The following is a 22,706-nucleotide window of genomic DNA, read 5'->3' on the forward strand; positions in this document are numbered from 1 at the left end:
CAATAATCATTCACGTTCTTTCTGCTACTTTGACCCTTTCCCAATACGGTAATATACTTTTTAATTTCGTTGTAAACCTCATTTTACTCTAACTTGGCGGCATTTCCACCACAAAGTTAATCGTCTTGGTGATATTAGTAGGCTAGGATGAGAGGCTGTAAGACAAGTGAAGGTGCGAGCGGCGCCATGGATAATTACAGGGCACAGCCACCTTCGATATGATGAATTAGTTGGTGTTACTGCCTCTTTTCTCTGCTACGCGAAACGTTCCTCTGGCGTACGTGAGGTATGGGATGGACTGTCAATATACCCATTTCGTTTTAATATTCTTTGTGATTCGTTTGGGACTGTGTAGGTATGTATTTTCAAATTAGTCAATTATCTGTCACATATTTTTCAATTTCGCAACAATAATCCAGTAAAACTTTACCTTTTTAAATTTTACTATATTTTACAATCCAATTAAGCATCCAGTTATTTAAACCCAAAAACATAATATACGTTAAAGGATTTAAAAAAGTTGATTTATATAAAAATACCCATAGCAAATAATACATATAGAGGCTATATGCTCCCGAGGAAGCTGAAGCTGTTTTTACTTAAATATTTCCAATGATGAAAGGGTTGCCAATGCGAGTCCATTATACTACTGGATACAGGGCCTATTTTACCACTAGGCCCGTGAGGCACCTGCCTCGGGCCCGCATTTTAATGGGGCCCGGAAAGAACACCAAAAAAATTTTTTATTGCAATAACAAAATAAATTTTCAAAATTCTTTCATTTTACAAACAGGAAACGATAAATTACTCCACTGTTGATTTTCAAGCGACTTCACCCGTCCGTCACAAGTACATCTCCGTCATCTCCTATAGAAAACGACAATGTCAATAACTCTTTCCTAGCGATATAGGGGATTGGCCAAAGCATTTTAATCTGAAATTTTAACAATATTTTATAAATAATCGACCGAATAACATTACATTAGTCAAGAGAAGTAGTACGCAGCAGGACCAATTGTAACATTAAGAGTAAACAGTAGCGATCAACAGGTAGCAAAAACCCGTTCCAAGATTTCGGCTGTAATTTTGAATATTTTTTCGACATATTTGGCACACATATTCGTAATATAATAAAGAATGGCGGTACAGAGCCCAATTTGAAAAATATATTAATATGTGGAGATTACTCTGTAATTAAATACAATATTAAAAAAACGAGCCTGTACCGCCATGAAGAAGAACAAAAAAATACACTTTCTTCAAATAAACTTTTTTATTCGATGCCTAGATTTTGTGTCATTTTGGAACTACTAATGAAATAAAAAATTTTAGTAGTTCCAAAATGACACAAAATCTAGGCATCGGATAAAAAAGTTTATTTGAAGAAAGTGTATTTTTTTGTTCTTCTTAATGGCGGTACAGGATCGTTTTTTTAACATTGTATATAATTACAGAGTAATTTCCACATATTAATATATTTTTCAAATTGGGCTCTGTACCGCCATTCTTTATTATATTACGAATACGTGTGCCAAATATCTCGAAAAAATATTCAAAATTACAGCCGCAATCTTGGAACGCGTTTTCGCTACCTGTTGATCGCTACTGTTTCCTCTTAATGGAAAAAAGTTGTTTAGAAAAAAGGAAAATTGGAGAAACGTACTTCAACGAATAATAGCAACCATTAAATTTTTGTCCAAGAACGGTCCATCCTTTTATGGTTCAACAACCAAATTATTTACAAAAGGAAATGACATATATACCGTGTGTCGAATTTAAGATGAAGACAGCCCTATATTTTGGTTATCAAAATATGTAAATACAGATTTGAAGTTTTGCACAGTCATACAGGTTGAATATTCACATTTTTTTAAATACTCAGCTGAAATTTAAATTTTAAACGCAGCCTACTGCGACTCCACAAACAGGGTAAATTTTCGATATGTTGCTTCGCATTAGAGATATCGGAAAATTTTATTTAAAAAAGTTGTTCCAAATATTATTATAACCCCACGTACTACATTTTATGACAAAATTCGCAGTTTTAGTTTTTTCATTATTTATAGAAAGGACCCTACAACTTAAAATTGGCCGGCCCGAGATGCATCTCGGGACAACTGAGATGAATTTTATGGTTCTGACTACGAATACTGAAAAAAAAAATGTGGATTTTGCCATACAATTTGGTATGTGGGGTTAGAATAAGATTTGGAGGTACTTTTTCAAATAACTTTTTACGATATCTCTAACGCGCAGCAAAATATCGAAAATTTACCCTGTTTGCGGAATAGCAGTAGGCTGCGTTTAAAATTTAAATTTCAGCTGAGTATCTTAAAAATGTGAACATTCAACCTGTATGACTGTGCAAAACTTCAAATCTGTAGTTATTTTGATAGCCAAAATATAGAGCTGTCTTCATCTTAAATGCGACACACTGTAATAAGTTTTATTTATTGTTAATAAAAATTTTAATTTCTGGTGCAACTATATTTCTATTAAATAATTAATTCATTTAAAAAAGGTATTATTATTATTATTATTATTAAATCATATTTAGGGGCCCGAAAATTGTGTAGTGCCTCGGGCCTGATTTGAAGTAAAATGGCCTCTGACTGGATATATGAAATAAGTCAATACTCGCAATCTTATAGTTTGTATGTTATTTAATAGTTGTTATACAATCATGGGGCAATCGGTTTCGAAGCTTACACTTTATGCTTCATCTTCAGGCCCAGTACACAGAGTCTTCACATATACAAACTACTAGCTAAAATTAGACAAAAACACAGTACATACATAAAAACATAAAAACAACTATGTCTTTGATTAAAATACATACAATAAAGCAAAACAACTGTGGAGTATTGAACTTAGTAGCCCATAGAGTGTATATTGAGACATTCTGCTATTGGTAGTGACCAGTCTGATGGAAGTTGCTTTTTATATAATTTAAATTATATATCATTAGAAGGCTCAGATTAAAGGTTGTTCCACCTTGGATCAAAAATGTTGCTTTCCGACCTTTAGAGATATCTATAGCACTTCGTTTCTTCAGATTTCTCAAGCTTATAAACTGCAATCTGTCTCTCTCTCTCTCTCCCTCTCTCTTGTCGTTTCCCCATTACTGAGGTTCGTGATTTCTTCCAATATTCCTAACAATGTTTCTCCATTGGTCTCTATCTTCAGCTGCTCTAAGAGCTTCGCAGAATAAGTTTACAGCTGAATTCTTTATTTCGTCGGACCATCTAGTTGGAGATCGTCCTCTTGATCTTCTCCCCGGAACGTTTCCAGAAACAATTAATCTCTCCAAACTGTCGTCACCTCTACGAACCACGTGACCAAAGAATTGCAGAATTCGTTGCAGACATATTGTGGACAGCCTTTTTTTAATATTGAGTTGGTTTAGAATGGAAACGTTTGTCCTATGAGCTGTCCAAGGTATACGCAGCATTCTTCTCCAGCACGTATACGTCCAAGTCTCTGCTCTGTATAGAAATATTGAGAATACAAGGGCATTCACCAGTCTCATCTTGATATTTTGAGAGATAGATCTGTCTTTCCAAACTTTAGTTAGGCTACTCATCGCATTTTTTGCCATACCGATACCTCTCCGAACTTCTGCTTCACAGTTACCATCGTTGGTTATACTAGACCCGAGATAGACAAAGGTGTTTACTATCTGGTATTCTTGTAACATGTTAGTCAGTAGAATAGTGTCGAATCTGTCGACCACCATTATTTTTGTCTTGCAGATGGATTTCTACTACAATGTTTTATAAAAAATATCCATTAATTTTATATCCTATCCCAAGAAAAATATTTATTTTTCTATTTTATTTTGTGAGTTTAAATATCTTTAAAATTTCTAAACCGTCCCTGCTTATGCGTAATACCGTTTGTTTCACAACATAGTAAAATCATAGGAAATTTCCTGTTTACTTGTATAAACATTTATTATTCTAGAATGAAACCTCAAAAAGTCCCAGTATATTTCCCTTAAGTTTTGAGCGCTAAAAACCCTATGATATTATTGGTCTGAATTTTGAAAGATCCTTGAGTTGTAGTTGACGATTAATCAATAGTTTTGGTCGAAAGATCGAGAAGAAATGCATCCGTTGGACGCGAGAGAGACGTGACGATGCAAGGCAGTTCTAAAAGTACAGCAGTTTGCATGCAAGCAAGAAACGCACTTTGCCGGCTTTAAAATGGTTTTCTTTTTATGGTAAAAGAAGTGAAGGACTGGCAGTTTGTCCAGTAAATGTCAAGGAATATTATTACAATAGTTTCACAACATTTTACATGGATATATTCTTGTGAAACACTATTATTGTTATGCAGTTTGATTTGCCGGTAAAAAAGAAGTGCGTGGTTCCTGGTTCCTGTTTTTATGATGTTATGGTAACATTCCTGTATTGAAGTATCCCGATTATATTTGATTTGGTATCAATTTTATCCTGTGTCCTGTTTGGTTCAAAATTGAATGTCTTCCCTCCCAGCCCCGCTTAGAATGGAAAATTTTGGATAAGTGTTTGAACGTGTGACATGCATTTTTGTTTTAAGTTTTAGAATAGAAGAAAATGTAATGGCATAGAAGCCAATAAAGGTAAATGATAGCCCAGTATAACCCCAACGAGGAATCAACGATGAATGTCCCCCCAGTTGGTTTCCAGTAAGTACTCGATATGAGAATTTGAGGATTTTTTCAAACGGCGTCCCAATTTGTTTAAATAGTAGGAAAGTCCTCAAGTCTGTGTAAGTATCCTTTGCTTATTTGGTTATGTAGTTAGTCTTCTTTAAACCCTCCTACCCCTACCAACGAATCTACGACCCGCCACCGCACAAAAAATGAGCTGTCGTTCGCATGAAGGTTTGCGTGTCTGTTCCTTCTACTAGCCCCATTTCGACCCCCCAGTATCTTAGTAGATAGTCTTTCCTTGTCCCCATATGAGCAGACAGGTAAAACGCTTCAACTTGTGCCCAACGTGTGTGGCTTAAAATGCTTCAAGCTTTATTGATCTTCAGACCAACTTTATTGCTTTATAAACTGCAATGCTCAACTGTTAATATGTATTCGTGTTGTATATGGCTTAAACCGAAACCAATTCAAGTTCATTCATGTTGTAATCATACTTAACCTAACCTAACTAACACTAAACTCATATCATTAGATCACACCAAAAGCTTTTTTCAATATTCAGCGATTTTGATATGGTTTAGAGCCAGACTACATCAATATCGCCTCTAAATCGTGCTGGTTATCGACTTGCAGCGACACCAAAAATCAAAAAGAAGAAGAAGGAATAGTTTAAAAGCTACAAGAACTGAAAAGGAGAATCTGACTCTACAGGGTGATTGATTAGAAAGCTCAATAGATAGGAATAAGAGTTAATCACAAAAATTTTAGCCACTTTTGAGCTTCATATTACAAAATTAGTTAGAATGTTACAGGGTGTTCGACAAATTTTGTAATCCATTTTAAAAATAGTTCCAGGCTATCTAGACACCTGAAATTTTCAGGATAGCTTAGAACTAGCTAACAATGCAATATTTAACTGCTATTATACAGGGTGATTAATTATTAGTGGGGTGAAGCTCCGTAGATCCGTTATAGTAACGTATAGCGATAAAACTTAATAACAAAAATTGTAGAGAACTTTGAGCTTCATATTACAAAATTAGTTAGAATGTTACAGGGTGTTCGATAACACAGTGGCAGACCAAACTTATGATTTTTTAAATAGAACACCCTATATTTTATTTTAAATTAGAAATCCTGTTAACTTCTCCATCACAAAAATATAAAGGTTTGTAATGTTATACAGGGTATTTACAAAGTTATAACCAATTTAGTATGAAAATCGTAACAAGTTCAACTCCCTGTATAAATAAAAATAAGCACAACAGCAATGGTTTATTAATGCCATATTTTTTTATTCATTGTCAAAATTTTTAAAAATTATTGATATTGCTAATTTTCTTTATATCAAATACAGGGTGAGTCAAAACGCAAGTACATTATTTTCTCAGTAATGTTAAATGGAACACCCTGTATTTTATATCATTATTGAAAAGTAACATTAACGTACTTTAATTTTTATATAACATTCCCTATGCCCAAATTTATTAGTTTTCGAGATATTTTTATTTTTAAGAGCAAATTATTTTAGGTGTATAAATTTATCTAAATTTTAAGTAAGCCATAACTGACTTGACAATTGAAGATTACCGATTATCAATCCGGTAATAAATGTAACACTGTAGCAAATAAAAAAATAAAAATAATTTATTAGTAATACATTTTACAAACAAAAACATAACCACTGCATGCAACATTTTTGAAACAATTAAAAACTATCTTTTTATGTAAATGCAACAAATAAACAAAGAAAATTAGTAATAAATTTTACAAAAAAACACACAAACAAAAAATACAATATTTTGTGAAGACAATTAAACACTACTTTTGTATGTAAATGTAACAATGTAACAAATAAAGAACGAAACATAATTTATCAGTAATACATTTTGCAAAAAAACATGTTTGAAAAAATTAAAAGCTACTTTTAATAAAATATTTTTAATATTTAATTACATAAGGTGTTCAAAATTATCTCCTAACACATTTATGTAGGCCTAAAAACGATCATTGAATGAGCTACTTACTCTACGGAGCATTTGTAAATTATCAAATCGAAATACACTTTGTATTCTATTTTTCATCTCATCCCTTGTTGTTGGAGGTATTTTATAAACTTCATTATTAACGTAACCCCAAAAAAATCAGTCCAATTTATTAAATTCTGGTGATTTGGGTGGCCACGCTACTGGTCCATTGAAAAATGAAATTATCTCGAAAACTAATAAATTTAGACATAGGGAATGTTATCTAAAAATTAAAGTACGGTAATGGTATTTTTCAATAGTGATGTAAAATACAGGGTGTTCCATTTAAAATTACTGAGAAAATAATGTACTTTTTGACTCACCCTGTATTTGATATAAAGAAAATTAGCAATATCGACCATTCTTGAAAATTTTGACAATACATTAAAAAATATGGCATTAATAAACCATTGTTGTTTTGCTTATTTTTATTTATACAGGGAGTTGAACTTGTTACGATTTTCATATAAAATTGGTTATAACTTTGTAAATACCCTGTATAACATAACAAACCTTTATATTTTTGTGATGGAGAAGTTAACAGGATTTCGAATTTAAAATAAAATATAGGGTGTTCTATTTAAAAAAACAAAAGTTTGGTCTGCCAGTGTGTTATCGAACACCCTGTAACATTCTAACTAATTTTGAAATGTGAAGCTCAAAGGTGGCTAAAATTTGTGTTATTAACTTTTATTGCTATCTATTACTATAGCGGAGCTATTGAACTTTACCCTACTAATCAATCACCCTGTATACAGATACAATGTCATGGACAGACCGAGTCAGAAATAAGGTATTAAGAAGAACAGGCTTCCAGGATTACACTTTTTCATTATGTAAAAAGTAAGAATACTGAATACTAAGGGGACATACTACGAAGAGAACGATACCCGTTTCAAGGAAAGATACAGGGTAAGAGTGGTCTAGGACTTAAAAAGATGTCATAGCTGCGTAATATTCGCCAATGGACAGGAATCCACAGCTATGAAATGTTTCGCAATGCTGCTAAAAAGAGAATAATTTAATCCTGACTAACTAACATTTCACCTGACAAGACAATCTACGGTAGACGCCTAGACAGAAATATACGGCACCTTAAGAAGAAGAAGATATATCACGAATTCTATTTTTTGCCTAAACTAATATAAAAGTTACAGAATTTAACCAAGTCAATTTTAAGTATACCTAAACGTACTACGTCCCTGGAAACAATTTCATATTATTTTCAGTCGCTAATGTTCAGATTCTTAAACCTTGCTAATGTAGAACATTTAATTCTGAAAGGCTTAAGGAAAATAATGGGGTGCACTCAAATATTTTTAAAATTGAAGCGTTTCAGACCTTTTGTTTTGATGTTAGCTTCAACACCTTTAGTCTTATAATAGCCTTCACCTGTAGTCTCGAGATTTCTTAAAAACGTTGATAACCTTAATAGGTATTGTCAGTATAAATGTTCGTTAACACCATCGAAAACAATTATGTGTAAATGAGAACACCTTTAGGACTGGCCCACTGAGATAAATATACACTGACAATTATAGATGCATATGTATAAGTCCTTTCGCATTTTTTTAAATACCAGTAATTTTATATCCGAATTAAATCCGAATCAGAAGAAATTTACTGATTTGGTTACTTTGGCAAATACAATAGAACATCAATATATTTTTCAATTTTTCTTTTATCTATCGTTAATTTAAGAAGAATTAAATCAATGATGAATTTGCCCGTTACTTGATGAAAGTTCATTTTATGTAAGAATATATACACATTATACACCGGTATATTAGGCGTCCACGCCCTACCGGTGAGGGTATATAAAGGAGTATGACCGAGCCGCTAGCTCATATACCTTGCCGTACTGTTCCCCCATAGGCCGATCAGCCCCAATTCCCCGTCTTAGCTGTAGATTCATATTATAGTTTTAAACTAGTTACTAGTTAGCCTAAAAACTAGTTTAGAATAAAAAGGCGTTTTATTTTTCTGTGTACCAGGCCAGGGTTCGAACCCACATCCACTAGAGCACTTCAGCAGTGAAGTAAAGTAAGGTCGACCACTTGCACTGCTTGGCCATCTGACCGACTTTTATTTAAGAGGAAATAGTAGCGATCAACAGGTAGCAAAAACGCGTTCCAAGATTGCGGCTGTAATTTTGAATATTTTTTCGAGATATTTGGCACACGTATTCGTAATATAAGAAATAATGGTGGTACAGAGCCCAATTTGAAAAATATATTAATATGTGGAACGTACTTTGTAATTAAATACAATATTAAAAAAACCAGCCTGTACCGCCATTAAGAAGAACAAAAAAATATACTTTCTTCAAATAAACTTTTTTATCCGATGCCTAGATTTTGTGTCACTTTGGAACTACTAAAATTTTTTATTTCATTTGAAAATCGATTTTTTCAATATATCGAAAACTATTACAGAGTTTTCATTGAAAATGGACACGCGTCATTCTTATGGGCAGGAACATCTTAGCCCCCCCCCCCCCATCAAACTTTTGTGTACGTTCCAATTAAACTATTATTGTGGTATCATTAGTTAAACACAATGTTTTTAAAACTTTTTTGCCTTTTAGTAGTTTTTCAATGAGCCACCTTTTATCGAAACGTGGCTTCTTTTTTAATTTGTTTCAAAATATACCTAAAAATGTAAATTATAAATAAATTTTCAGATTATAACAGGTCTCTATAAACGTACTTAATCGTATACAAATATTTGGTGGATAATCTAAAAAATAATAAGAGTTGTTCTGAAGCTATTTTCTTGTGGCATTTTTGCAATTAACTAGTTTTAATGGGAAATAAGCCACAATTTTACTAACAAAAAGGGTTTATTTACGTTTCGACGCCCAAATTGGGTGTCGTTGTCAAAATACAAAAAATATTAATGAATTAAACAAAAATGTTGTTGCTTAGTAAAAAAAAATTCTTCTAATAATTTATTTAATCTGACTCATTTATATCGGCAATTCAGACATAATATATTATACCATTATATGATATTGCCAATATTTATGAGTTGCGTTCCTGGGACGACTTTATTGAAAGATAGTTCATTCGATTACATGAAATCTACCCCAACTCAAGAATATCCGTCACAAAAAAATCATAACATATGATCTGTCTTTAAAAAGATAACCACATTCAAGGGTGACAGTAAAATTCTCGCGCTACAGATTCCATAGTACCTAAATCACGAGGGAAAACCAGGAAAAAACCTCGTGATACTATCCCGACATCATTTTATTTAACTTATTTCCCATCAAAACTAGAACCCTTTCGCTGCGTCAAATAAATACATATCGCTGACCAGTGCGGCAGTAGTTTTTTAACACTAAATGCGATATTTTTTCAACAATTGTTTTTTGTACATATGTTAAAACGGATTATTATAATTTTTCTTCTGAATTTTTGCAAGACGCAAATGTGCGCTGTACGCAGTTTTCAAGGAATTTCTTTTAAAAATGCGGAGGACGCACTTGTGTGCTTGATACAAATTTTTGTATTTAGTAAATTAAATCGACTTTTTTGATCTAAACTAAAATTTTATTCATTCAAACAGGATGTAAAATAAACAAATAACATATAATGTAAAATAAAAGTATACAAAATATTAATTTTTTCCTAATATCTTTCTATATTGATACATGATATTCTCTGAAACATTTGCCTAAGCAGAGGCCAGGTTTATCGGGACATTCTTGACAATGATAAATAGTATCCTTACGTATCTTATTTTTATTGCATGTCCGACATTTTTTTCTAAGAGTTTTACCACGTTCATTATGTAACTCAATTTTTGAAGGTGTGTGGTTTACACCCGAAGTAACTGCTACTTCTGCCGTTACAACTGCTGTTCCTTGACATTTTTCTGGTAATAACTTTTCAAGTATTGACAATCGAAACTTATAATATGACATTTTGTTATTTCCGTGGTACTTATTATACAATCTATGAGCATTTTGCAAATATAGCTGAAACAGATGTATGCCAATTTTTTTGTACCAACGTAAAGTTTTGCGTGTCGGCGGATAATAAGAAGATATTTGGTCTTGAAGATCTACTCCGCCCATATATTTATTATATTGAATGATTGGCAGTGGTTTAATTTTCTCCCCCCCCGTCTATTTCTTACGGTTACCATCTCATTTTTATATTCAGTTGAAATGTAAATGATATCTCTTTTGTCTCGCCATTTTCCAACCATTACGTTGTTGAGGTACATACTTTTGGTCTGGCCTTTTTTTAACTTTGCGTCTACGACGTTTTTTGGACAGCCTTTCCTATCTTTTCTCAGAGTGCCTGTACAAAAACTATTTTTATCCAGTAGTAATTTGGCCAAGTTATAACTATTGTAATAGTTGTCCATATGAAGCGAATGTCCATGGTCGAAAAAATTACGCATTAGGTGTAGCACCACTCTTTCTGTATGAGACTTACCAGCAGTTGCATCACCTGCACCAGCATATATATGGATATCCAAAATTGTTGAATCGGCTTCTGTCAGCATATAAAGCTTTACTCCATACTTATGTCGTTTCTTAGGGAGATATTGCTTGAATACCAGTTTTCCTTTCCACAAGATCATAGATTCGTCTAGAGATAAATACTTTCCTGGATAGTATACCGTCTTCATTTTGTTATTAAAATGATCTAGCAAGGGTCTTACCTTATATAGTCGATCTACTGGAACTGGTTCATTTTCTTTTACATTTTCGGCAAAATGAAGGCATCGCATTATAAGCAAATAGCGGTCTCTACTCATGTATGAAGAAAAACAAGTCGAAAATAATCTATTTTTCTTCCAGTAGTCTTGTATGCTAGGCAATTGGATTGTTCCTGTATGGAAGGTTAATCCAATAAATATTAGCAATTCCGATATTGTTAATTCCTTCCATAGGGAAATCATTGAACGGTCACATCCTTTGCTGGTAGAAAGAACTTCAACTGCATAACTGTTAGTTTGTAAGACAATCATATTTAAAAGTTCATCGTCAAACAACAGCCTAAACCAATCGTACGCACTATCACCAGGACTATCGACTAACAATCCACTTCTTTTTGTAAATGGAATTTGTTTCATACCGCTAGTTGTTTCGGTCCATTCATTGTCTGTAATCTTTACGTCAGGATTATCTGCAACGGTATTATTTAACTCGTTCTGTAGTACATCATCCTCAGTATCACTTCCAGAAGAGTCTTCCGAAACATTTTCAATTTCAACTAAAAATATTAATTTCAGACCACAAGTTTATTATTACATTTATTTACTTACAGTTATCTACATCAGAGTCTTCATAATCTTCATCTGAGTCTGAATTATATAAAAACTGCATCAATTCCTCAACACTCAGATTTTTTTCATTTCTCACTTTCACGGTCTTACGTCTTTTTACGCCTGAAGGTCCAGCTTTATTTAAATCAGCCATTATTATATAAATAATTAAACTTATAATCACACTAAACCGTTTGAAACGACAACACCTTTGAAAACCTAACTATGTGAGTAACTGATCTGCGACGCCACCTATGAATAGCTCTGCAAACCTAACCACATGATTCACCGAGCCGCGACGCCACCTATGAATAGAAGTGACCTTTAATAAAATGCGGACAAAGTTTCCTTGATCTCCTGAAACTGAGTCAATTTTAAATGTATATGGAAATCACCATATACATAGGCCGCTCATGTGCGCCATACGCATTTTACAAAGAAATAGGAGGGCGCGCATGTGCGCTTTACGCAACGAAAGGGTTAAGTAATAAGAGACAAAAAAGTTTTAAAAATATTGTGTTTAACTAATGGTACCACAATAATAATTTAATTGGAACGTGCACAAAAGTTTGGGGGGGGGGTTAATGGAACAAAAACCCCTTAAATTTTTTATGGGGTGCACAAATTTCACTATAATTTTTTTAAGATGTTCCTGCCATAAGAATGTCACATGTCCATTTTCAATAAAAAATCTATATGTAGTAGTTTTCGACATATTTGGCAAAATGTATTTTCATTGTGTAAGTTCAAAGGGCTGTAACTTTTTTATGTGCACATTTGTACTAAGAAGGTAAGTTATGTAGGTTCAATCAAACTATTTTTGGTCCCAGAATTTATGTGATTTAATTTATGACCTGCATTTTTAAACACCCTGTAATATAAGGATTAAACCTACGATCATTATACGATATTCCAGACTGTATGTCACACAGCTTAATGCAGTGCCTACACTACAATCTGTACAATTAATTTTTAAACTTAACAAAAAGCACTGAATTCTAAACAGTTTCATAAATTTGCTCAGAACAGTTTTTAGAGTGTAGGTATGGTTTGTTCAACAGTAAATGGTTAAGTTCAATTAGTGCGGTCGTAAATATTATTAAATTTATCTGACCTGGCCCATTGTTAAGACCCACCCGGAGCGATAAGCCACCGAGGTAGACAGAGTTGGTCTTTTGCAATTAACACTGACTAGATCGTACTCCCATAATAAAGCCTGAAATAAATTTTACCTGAAACCGGGCCTTTTATACTACTATCGGTTAAACCAGGATGTTTATAGTGGTAACTAATTGAACCCAACCATTTACTGTTAAACATACCATACCTACATGATTTTTTATATTTGAGCGCCTAGTGTGGTCGTTCTTATGAAAAGTATTATTACTTAATAAGTAAGCTTATACCTTACTATTAACTGTATTTTATTTTTATCGTTTTTTGTATACATTTACATCATGTACTATTATTGCATTATTACTTAAATACTTTATCTGTTACTGTATTATTTCTTTCTTGTACTTTTGCGTGCATCTAAAAATGACTATTTTATTTCTATTGTGCCATGACATGTAGTTTTTACTATGTAAAAATTGTCAATTAAGATATCTTATCTAATGAGTTTATATTTGTATCTTAATTAAAATGTAAAAAGTCTGATGTTTTTTTTTTATTAGAAAACAGATGCCGAAGTGCACTTTGTTTATCTAAAACACGTTGCTTGAGCAACCGTTTACTCTCGAGGGTAGATAATTTTAACATCAAGGGTAGATAAAGCAATTTATATAAAAAATCCATTAAAAACAAGTAAACACTAATAGGCATATAAAGAATGATAAAGTAAACGGATCATAAGGGTAGTTTTAAGCATAGCAATCTGACATTTTATCACAAAAAATTATTCATAAAAAGTATGGAAAAAGGGAGACTATGTGAAAAAAAAATATTGTTTTTTCACATAAATGCTAAAAATGTTTTTCAGCTGAATAATCACTTTTATCTTGTATTGCGTTGTAGTGAAACAAAACTATATTTTGAAACAAAATTGGTTTCTTTCTTGGCTTCATCTTCATCATCATTAAGACTAGAGCCTCATAATAGAGCCTAGTCCTTCCCAAGTCTTTTTCGCCAATAAATATCAGTTTGTTGCACCATTTTTTCAAGTATCATTATCTAGGTAGGTACACTATCCTTCCATCTAGGTTTTGGCCTACCTCTTCGTCTACTTTCCACTGGCTGTGACATAAGGATTCCTCTAGCTCTAGGAGATTCTTCTGCTGTGATATTGCTAGGTGTTATGCCCATCTTAGTCTTCCTTCTAATATTCCTCCCAAGATTCTTATTTAAAATATTATCAAGATGTTTTCATCTGCCTTAAAGATGTTCATATTTCGGATCCATATGTTAACATTGACAGTATAGGGATTTTAAAAAACTCTAAACATGAAGTAAAACCACTTCCATGTAAAAGGTATATTTACTAAAATTTTAAAAATCCCAATGGATTAAATAAAATAGGTTCATTCAAAACGTTTTCGGACCTATCAGTCGATCATCAGTGAATTCATATATATACTTGCTAACTAGCCCCAGAACCAAACAATGGTTGTACTTATAAATCAATCTACACTGAAAAAAATATTGTACATAGTACCAATGAACGCCAATCATTGAATTTTTTTACATTGATTCAACGAAAATTTCGTTAATACTATAAACACGTAGTCATTAAGTAATGACCATATTCATTATTACAATGTAATTCTATTTATTAAAAAATAATGAATAGAATCATTAATTCAACGAATCGTTTTATCTATCCAATGACTTTTTTCATAATACTAATAATTTGTTCATTGTCTATACGAAACTATGCATCAGGATTATGCGGTTAAATTAATGAATATAAAACGTTGCACTAATGTACAGTGTTCATTAAATTACGAACTCGTTTATTGAATCAATGTTTTCCTACATTAAATTAATGTTTTCGTACATTAAATTAATGTTTTCGACTTTGATTAATAACTCGATACATTGTTTTGATGTAACGCAATCATTGTTTTAACGTAATATACCTGAATCAATGATTAATACATTGTAACAACAATCTTGTACATAAACCGATACATTTCTTAAAACTCTATAAGTGTTTTTATTGGTGTAAAAAATCACGTGACAACAGTTGTAACCTCCTAGCAGACAATTACCCTGCAGCTGCAGACTCTCAAGAGCGGTGTTTGGCACTAGTGATTTGGTTGATTTTTCTAAGGTATGTATTTACATATATTTTTAACTATTTATAAATTATTTTGTTGGACTTCTATAAAAAAAAAGTTGTACTTCTATTTCCACTTTTGCAGATTAATATGGACTTTGGAGTGGCATTTGGAAATGGAAATGGACTTATTGATGGATGGGACAGCAATTTCGAAAGAATTATCTCCTTTCTTTAGTGTGAAAGTCATATCAAGGATAAAACAAATAAATTTTTATTTGAAAAGATTACCTGCCCATAAAGACATTACGGAATGTAAGTACATATTTCATTATTCAATGCTACATATCTAGTACTAATTAATTTTTTTTTATTTACCTGATACCTCGACAACTAATGGCCATTGGTATGGTAGGTACGGTGCATTTTTTCAGTCAGGTCCCCAGTGTCATGTGTAGTGTGTGTGTTGAGTAAGTGTCTTGTTACTTTGAAAAGTCGACGTCATTGTCTTTGCAAAGAGACGCTAATTGTATCCGAACGTCTGCAGTCCCCCTGGTGAGTAATTAATTTTTGTTCTCTGTAAATTTTTTGAAAAGCTAATTCGACAAATGAATCGCTTATTTATGAAAGGCCTCTTGTCACAAAGTGTAAATTTTGGGAAACAAGAAAAAACTGGTTAGTTTTATAAAAAAACGATTTTATGCTTTTCTGATTTTTCGAAACATTTTAAGGACCTTAAAACTCAAAATAAATCATGTTAGTTACACTTTTTAAAATCAATACTGTATTTTTTTTATTGAAAATAGCTGACAAAAGGCCTTTCATGAACAAAAGTGTTGTTTTACGGGAAAATTTTAATTGGTGGCTGAATGTACACCGTATTTATTTATAATTAATATTACTTTATTAAAACAGTTCTAAGACAATACAATTAGCTAAAATTAAATGCCATTTTATACATTTTTGCTCATTTTTTGGTTGCAACTGTAGGCCATAGGGTAAGCTCATTGTAAAACCACTTGTGTTCTTGAAGGAAGTACTGCAAAAGTTTCTTCAGGTCATTAATTTTTTCTTGATGAGTTATTGGTACCTTTGATTCATGAATTTTCCTTGCTAATGACGAAGGGGAAGATGGCTCAGCAATAGACAGTGGATTAGATAATAACTTTTTAATAATAACAAAAACTAAGGTTTTGCTAAGAAATTCACCTATAAAATCAGGTACAGGAACAACCACTCCTTTTTTAAATCTTTCGCAAGTAAATTCATAGTAGGAAGAAATAGTTAACATTTCCTTTTTTTGTTTTTCTCAATTTTACTTTCTTCTGAAACACTGTTGCCAACAGTGCTTTTATTTATGAAAAGCCCCTTGTCATCGACATGAGGCTTTTCATAAGTAAACGATGTGCGAATATATGGGTTATCATTTTCTAAGTTAAACTAAAATTTGAAAAAAAGTGATACGAGGCCTTTCATAAATAAGCGATTCAAATAGGTAAAATAAAATAGGAACCATTTGAAAATATTTCTAAATGGTATAATTTTAAAAAAGATTAGTAAATTAAATCTTTAGATGATTAAACCGTAAATAATTGAAAAATATTGTTAACTCTTGCAGTCGGCAGTATCTACACTGAACCAAAAAAGTACGTAAATATAATGAAAAAAACATTGATTCAAAAACGAGGAGCATTAATTTTCGTCCAAAGATCAGTATCGTTGGTCGAATGTAAGTATGTAGATACATTAACTAATGCTCAAAAACATTAACTTCTATGAACTAGTACGTTCATTCAATGTACTTTCTAGTTAAGCATTAATGTACCGATACATTGATTCAATGTACCGATCCATTGATTCAATGTACTTTCTAGTAAAGAATCAATGTATCGGTACATTGAATCAATGTATCGGTACATTGAATCAATGGATCGGTACATTAATTCTTAACTAGAAAGTACATTGAATCAATGGATCGGTACATTGAATCAATGTATCGGTACATTAATTCTTAACTAGAAAGTACATTGAATAAACGTACTAATTCATAGAAGTTAATGTTTTTAAGCATTAGTTAATGTATCTACTTACATTGGACCAACGATACTGAGCTTTGGACCAAAATTTATGCTCCCCGTTTTTGAATCAATGTTTTTTTCATTCTATTTACGTACTTTTTTGGTTCAGTGTACCTTATAGTGTTATGTATTTGTAAAGGCTAAACGCCGATGTTACAAGAATACCTTCAGGAACATGGTGATACTCTAAAGGAGTATCTTCTTTTTTTATGAATTGGAATTACCGTTGATATTTTTAATAAATTAGTCAATTACCCACATTATTATTTTTGTTGAATATTTGGAGTTGAGTACCTACATGGACGCCCATATAAAAATTTTTAGGGGGTTGTGAAGATGTTGCACATTACATTGTATATACTTTGGATGACAATATATAGTTTAAAGCGCCCGAAAGCCAGGGCGCCACGGCCCCCCTGCGCATGAGTATGGGCCCTATGGTTGAGTATCTGGAGACCAATATGAGCAAACGAAACAGAAGAAGACGACGAACAAAAGTACGTGACTAAATCTGGCGGAATATGACGATAAGAAAAGATCTGAAAAGATCTTGGTGAAGCATATATTCAAAAATTAGTATTTGAGATGTTGGACAATGATCATGATGATGAAGATGATGATAATGATCCATGTCAAGTTAAGACAAGATTCTTGAAATTGAAACAACCTCTTGAAATTGAAATATGAAAACACGGAGGTACGTAAGTAACCATTCTAAGCCTAAAATATAAATTTATGATATTAACTAACTTTCATTTCATAATAAAGCAACTACAACAGATTGCTCAATAATAAAATTATTAAAACTACAAGAACCAGAATTAGTGCAGTCACTGAAGGTGGATATGAGCTATTACCTCCGATTTCGTTGAACCTCCATCGATTTGCATGAAAATTGGTGAGTGCTCTTGCTCTTTTACCCTGGTGGTGGATGCCGCCCCTCCTCGTGGGTGAAAATTATTTTATTAACAATAACCCCACAATTCGATAGAGGGACAAATTATAAGAAACATTTGTTATATAAAGATATTAAAATAAATCAAAACTTTTTGAGTTATTAAAGATCAAAGATTTTAATTTTTCGTGAGAAAAATGCATGTTTTTAACCGATTTTTCATAAATAACTCAAAAACTATAAGTTTCTACAAAAAAGTTATTATTCTCAAAATTGAGGCTCATAAAAAATCAAATAAACTCCTTACTAGAAAAACCTTTCAATGTTAACTAAAAGTGAGTTATAGGTCATTGAATGTATATTTCTTTCGTCGAGGACACAGATCTAAGTATTCAAGCTTAAATACCCGGAAAATGATGCATTTTATAACATAAACTTATTTAATATTTGTCAAAGTTCTTAGAAATATCTATCAAATAAGCCATCGAACAAAGTGATAGCGTTAAAATTTATGCACCAAAAATGTTTCAAAATTTATCTTTTAAAAATTTTTCCAAAAAATGTTATTGTTTTTTTTTTGTAAATAACTCCGTTAATTTTTAAGGTATCAGGTTTACCTAAAAATTAGTTAAAAATTGATTCCAAGAGCTATTAAAAAACGTCGAATTTAGTCTTTTAAACCTCTTACTTTTTTAAAAATAAAAGGTTAAATGACCCCGGTTACATGGTTCTCGCATGCAGCAAAATTGAAATTTTAAACGTTTCTATCTCGGTTAGTTTTTACTCTACGGAAATAGTAACATGGGTAAAGTATTTCTAACAAAAAAAACTAAAATTTAGTTATATATAATTTTTTAAGTATATTGACTATTTTTGGAGTTATTATCAAAAGAAAATGAAAAGTAGGATAATTTTAAAAATTCAGATTTTTTTAAATTATATCTTTTTTTTCAAAAATATGCATTCTAAACCGGTCAAAATTGTTGAAATCATTAACTATGTTAACATAAAGAAATTCTTGTGAGGATTACTACAAATTTTAATTTTTGTGGAACTGGCGTATGTTTTATTTTTCACTTTTTCCTAAAAAAATCGAAAGGGTTTTCTTATTTTCATCATAACTTGCTTAATTTTGATGCTATTAACTTCTACTGGAGCTCGTTTGATAGGTATTCTGAAGTACTTGTGACAAGTGCTTAATAAGTATATTCTATAAAATGCATCGTTTTCCCGTTATGTAGCTTGAATACTTAGATTTGACTACTAGTCGAAAAAAATATGCATTCAATTACCCATAACTCACTTTGAAATAACATTAGTTTAGTTTTTTAAGTTAGGAGTGTATTAAATTTTTATTATCTTTAATTTTGGTAATAATAACTTTTTTAGAAAAGCTTAGGTATAGTTTATGAGTAATACGTGAAAAACAGCTTTAAACATGCATTTTTTTAAGAATAAATAAAATCTTTGATATTTAACAACTCAAAAAGTATTGATTTATGTTAATAACTTTATTTAACAAATTTTGCTTAGAAGTTGCCCCTCTATCGATTTGTGGAATTATTTTTAATAAAAAAAATTTCACCCCCGAGAAGGGGTAGCGCCCACCCCCAGGGTAAAAGCGCAATTTGGCAACATGTCATCTTTGTTCCTTGAAGTATCTTCTAACTACTCACCAATTTTCATGAACATCGATGAAGGTTCAACGAAATCGTAGGTGAAAACAGAGCCTATTTTACTTCAAATCAGGCCCGAGGCACTACACAATTTTCGGGCCCCTAAGTATAATTTAATAATAACTTTTTTAAATGTATTAATTATTTAATAGAAAAATATAGTTGCAAAAGAAAATAAAAATTTTATTAACAATAAATAAAGTTTATATTTAAACAATTAAACATTGTTTAAGGGGATAGGCGCAAACTTTCGGCTTCAATGCTATTTAAATGCATTCGTTTTTTTCGAAGCCTGAGAAAACTAATAAGTATTTTTGAAAAATTTAAACGCAGAATGAAAGATTACGTTACTACCAAGGGCCGAAAGTCTCTGAACTCTTCGATAGTGTTTATTTTAATAATTTACAGTGGTGAAAAAAAGAGAAAATTGAGTGTGATTTTTAATTTTAAATATGTATCTTATTCAAAAGAAATTTTTATTTATTCTAAGGGACATTCGGACCTCGGTAATAATGTAATCTTTCATTCTGCGTCTAAATTTTTTAAAATATTTATTAGTTTTTTGAGGATTCGAAAAAATGAATGCATTTAAAGAGCATTGAAGCCGAAAGTTTGCGCCGATCCACTTAATTATAACTCTTTGGCAAGCCGCACACCAAAGAAACATGAAACGAAAAACATGAAACATGAAACGTGAAACATGTTTCATGGAAATAAAACACTGCTAAACAAATCTCAAAGTCCGCCTACCAATGAAACGAGTGTGATTCATGCTCATGACACATTTTTATTTTCGGAGAGTTTCATAAATGGCCGGACGTATATTTGTTTAGCAGTGTTTTATTTCCATAAAACGTAATTTACGTTTCATGTTTCTTTGATGTGCCTGCCTTATGGTTATCATTTATCATTGCCTATTCGTAAAATGAAAGAATTTTGAAAATTTGTTTTGTTATTGTAATAAACATGTTTTTGTTTGGTGATCTTCCCGGGCCCCATTCAAATACGGGCCCGAGGCAGGTGCCTCACGGGCCTAGTGGTAAAATAGGCCCTGGGTGAAAACCTTCAGTGACTCCACTAAATTTCTTAATAAAGCCCAAAGTGATATACTGCTACCCTCTATTAACTTCAATAAAAACGAAACGTTAGAAATCACATAAAGTTCTCGTTTTTAGTAAGGTATCTGCACAAAGATGTCGACATTTACTTACATTATTGGATATTCGTCACAGATGGCACTATAATCCGTGGAAAATAGTCTGAAAATTTCATGGCACTCTAGCAAGAGTCTAGCTCGATGGAAAATTCTTATTCGCGTTATTAAACAAATTTTATAAATAGCCTCGCTTTTACAAAATTTCAAATTTGTAATTTTTCTTTACGAAAATAATTAATACTCGAAATTGACGTGCCTGAAATGTGAAGAAAACTAATATTTTTCTACCGGCAACACCTCTCAGAAAATCGGGACTCTAAAACCATTTGATAGAGCACTATGATGTTCAACCAAATAAATTAAATTAATAAAAAATAAATCAATTCAATAAACTAAACTTTAAAACAAAGTTTTAAAATGAGTAGATTAAAATTAAGCTGTCGTCCTGTCCTCTGGTGGGTAAATTCCTAAGGAATATGCGATGTAGTCCACAGAGTTCTACTAAATAACCTAGAGATCGAACTTCCTCAAATCTTATTAAAACGGGTAGAGGACGCTATTTTGCGGAGGAAAAATACTGGGAGAAGAATTTGAAAATTAAACTTTACTGAATATAAGAAAATAGAGAGTTATCAAGTAACCCTAGGAGAATACGGTAACGCTATTTTCCTGTATACTTTACATGTTATTTATAACGTTACCGTATTCTCATAGAGTTACTTGATAACTCTCTAATGTTGAAAGATCTCACTTATGTTAGCTTTATTTATGAGTAGGTCTAGATGGGTGGAATGCCTTTTAGGCACTTTTCTTCCCTATTTTCACCAACGAGTGAAAATTATTATTTAACTTTTAGTTATTATTATAGGTAATTACTGCGTAATTACCTATAGGTATAGGGGAGAGTTGGACAAAACGGGATACCATTCTTGTTTATTTTTATTACGGAAAAAATGTTAAAGAAATTATCATATTATTATTTTTTATAGGTATAACATTTATTCAAGCACACAAAAAACATATTTTTAGCTATTTTTAATGACTGGAAAATAGTAAAAAAATATTTATTAAAGTCCTGCACATCCCGTTTTAGCATACCACGGTTGGATAAAACGGGATAGGTTCACAATATTAAATTTTTTGCATAAAATTATCTAAAAAGTATATTTAAATAGATATATAGAGTGCAAAGCAAAATTTACATTTCTAAAAACAATATCTTCAGTAGTCAGAAACTTAAAAATAGGCCTTTTTTATGTTTTGTTGCCAAATGGGAAATAAATAAGACCTTTTATTTAGGACTAGGTACGTATATCAGAACAAAAGTCACATAAAAATTTGTTGTTCTTTTCTGCAGTATGAGAACACTCTTTATCGCTATTTAAAAAAATTGATAGGCCAACAAATAAATACGTGGATAAAACGGGACATAAAAAACTGAGTCCCATTTTATCCAACTTATACGTGTCCCGTTTTGTCCAACTCAGACATTTTTCAAAACAAAAATGGCTCCTGCCTGAACGTGAAAGTAAAATTAGATAGGCCACACATGAAAATATTCGTTAATGGGTGCTTAATTAAATGTAATAGTCACCGGAATTATATGTTTAGATATGTAGGCAATATAATGTAGAAAACAACGCACTTAAAAGTACAAAGTATCAAAAAAATAGAGTCAAACAATTTTAAACACAACAACTTTTCATCAGATAATGGCATCGAGGTAAAACGAACT

At 31.8% G+C, this 22,706-nt stretch overlaps 1 protein-coding gene across 1 annotated transcript; it reads right to left on the reverse strand.

Annotated features, from left to right (window-relative positions):
- Window positions 1–2,747: 2,747 nt before the first annotated feature.
- LOC126886649 (uncharacterized) lies at window positions 2,748–12,104 on the reverse strand. Its single transcript, XM_050653643.1, has 3 exons — window positions 11,950–12,104; window positions 11,589–11,897; window positions 2,748–2,767 (listed from the first exon to the last, which is right to left on the reverse strand). The coding sequence occupies exons 1-3, from the start codon at window positions 12,101–12,103 to the stop codon at window positions 2,748–2,750; spliced, it is 483 nt and encodes a 160-aa protein (XP_050509600.1). The 5' UTR covers window position 12,104.
- Between the last annotated feature and the right edge of the window lie 10,602 nt (window positions 12,105–22,706).

The sequence above is a fragment of the Diabrotica virgifera genome, chromosome 1, assembly GCF_917563875.1.
Source record: "Diabrotica virgifera virgifera chromosome 1, PGI_DIABVI_V3a".
Taxonomy (NCBI): Eukaryota; Metazoa; Arthropoda; class Insecta; order Coleoptera; family Chrysomelidae; genus Diabrotica; species Diabrotica virgifera.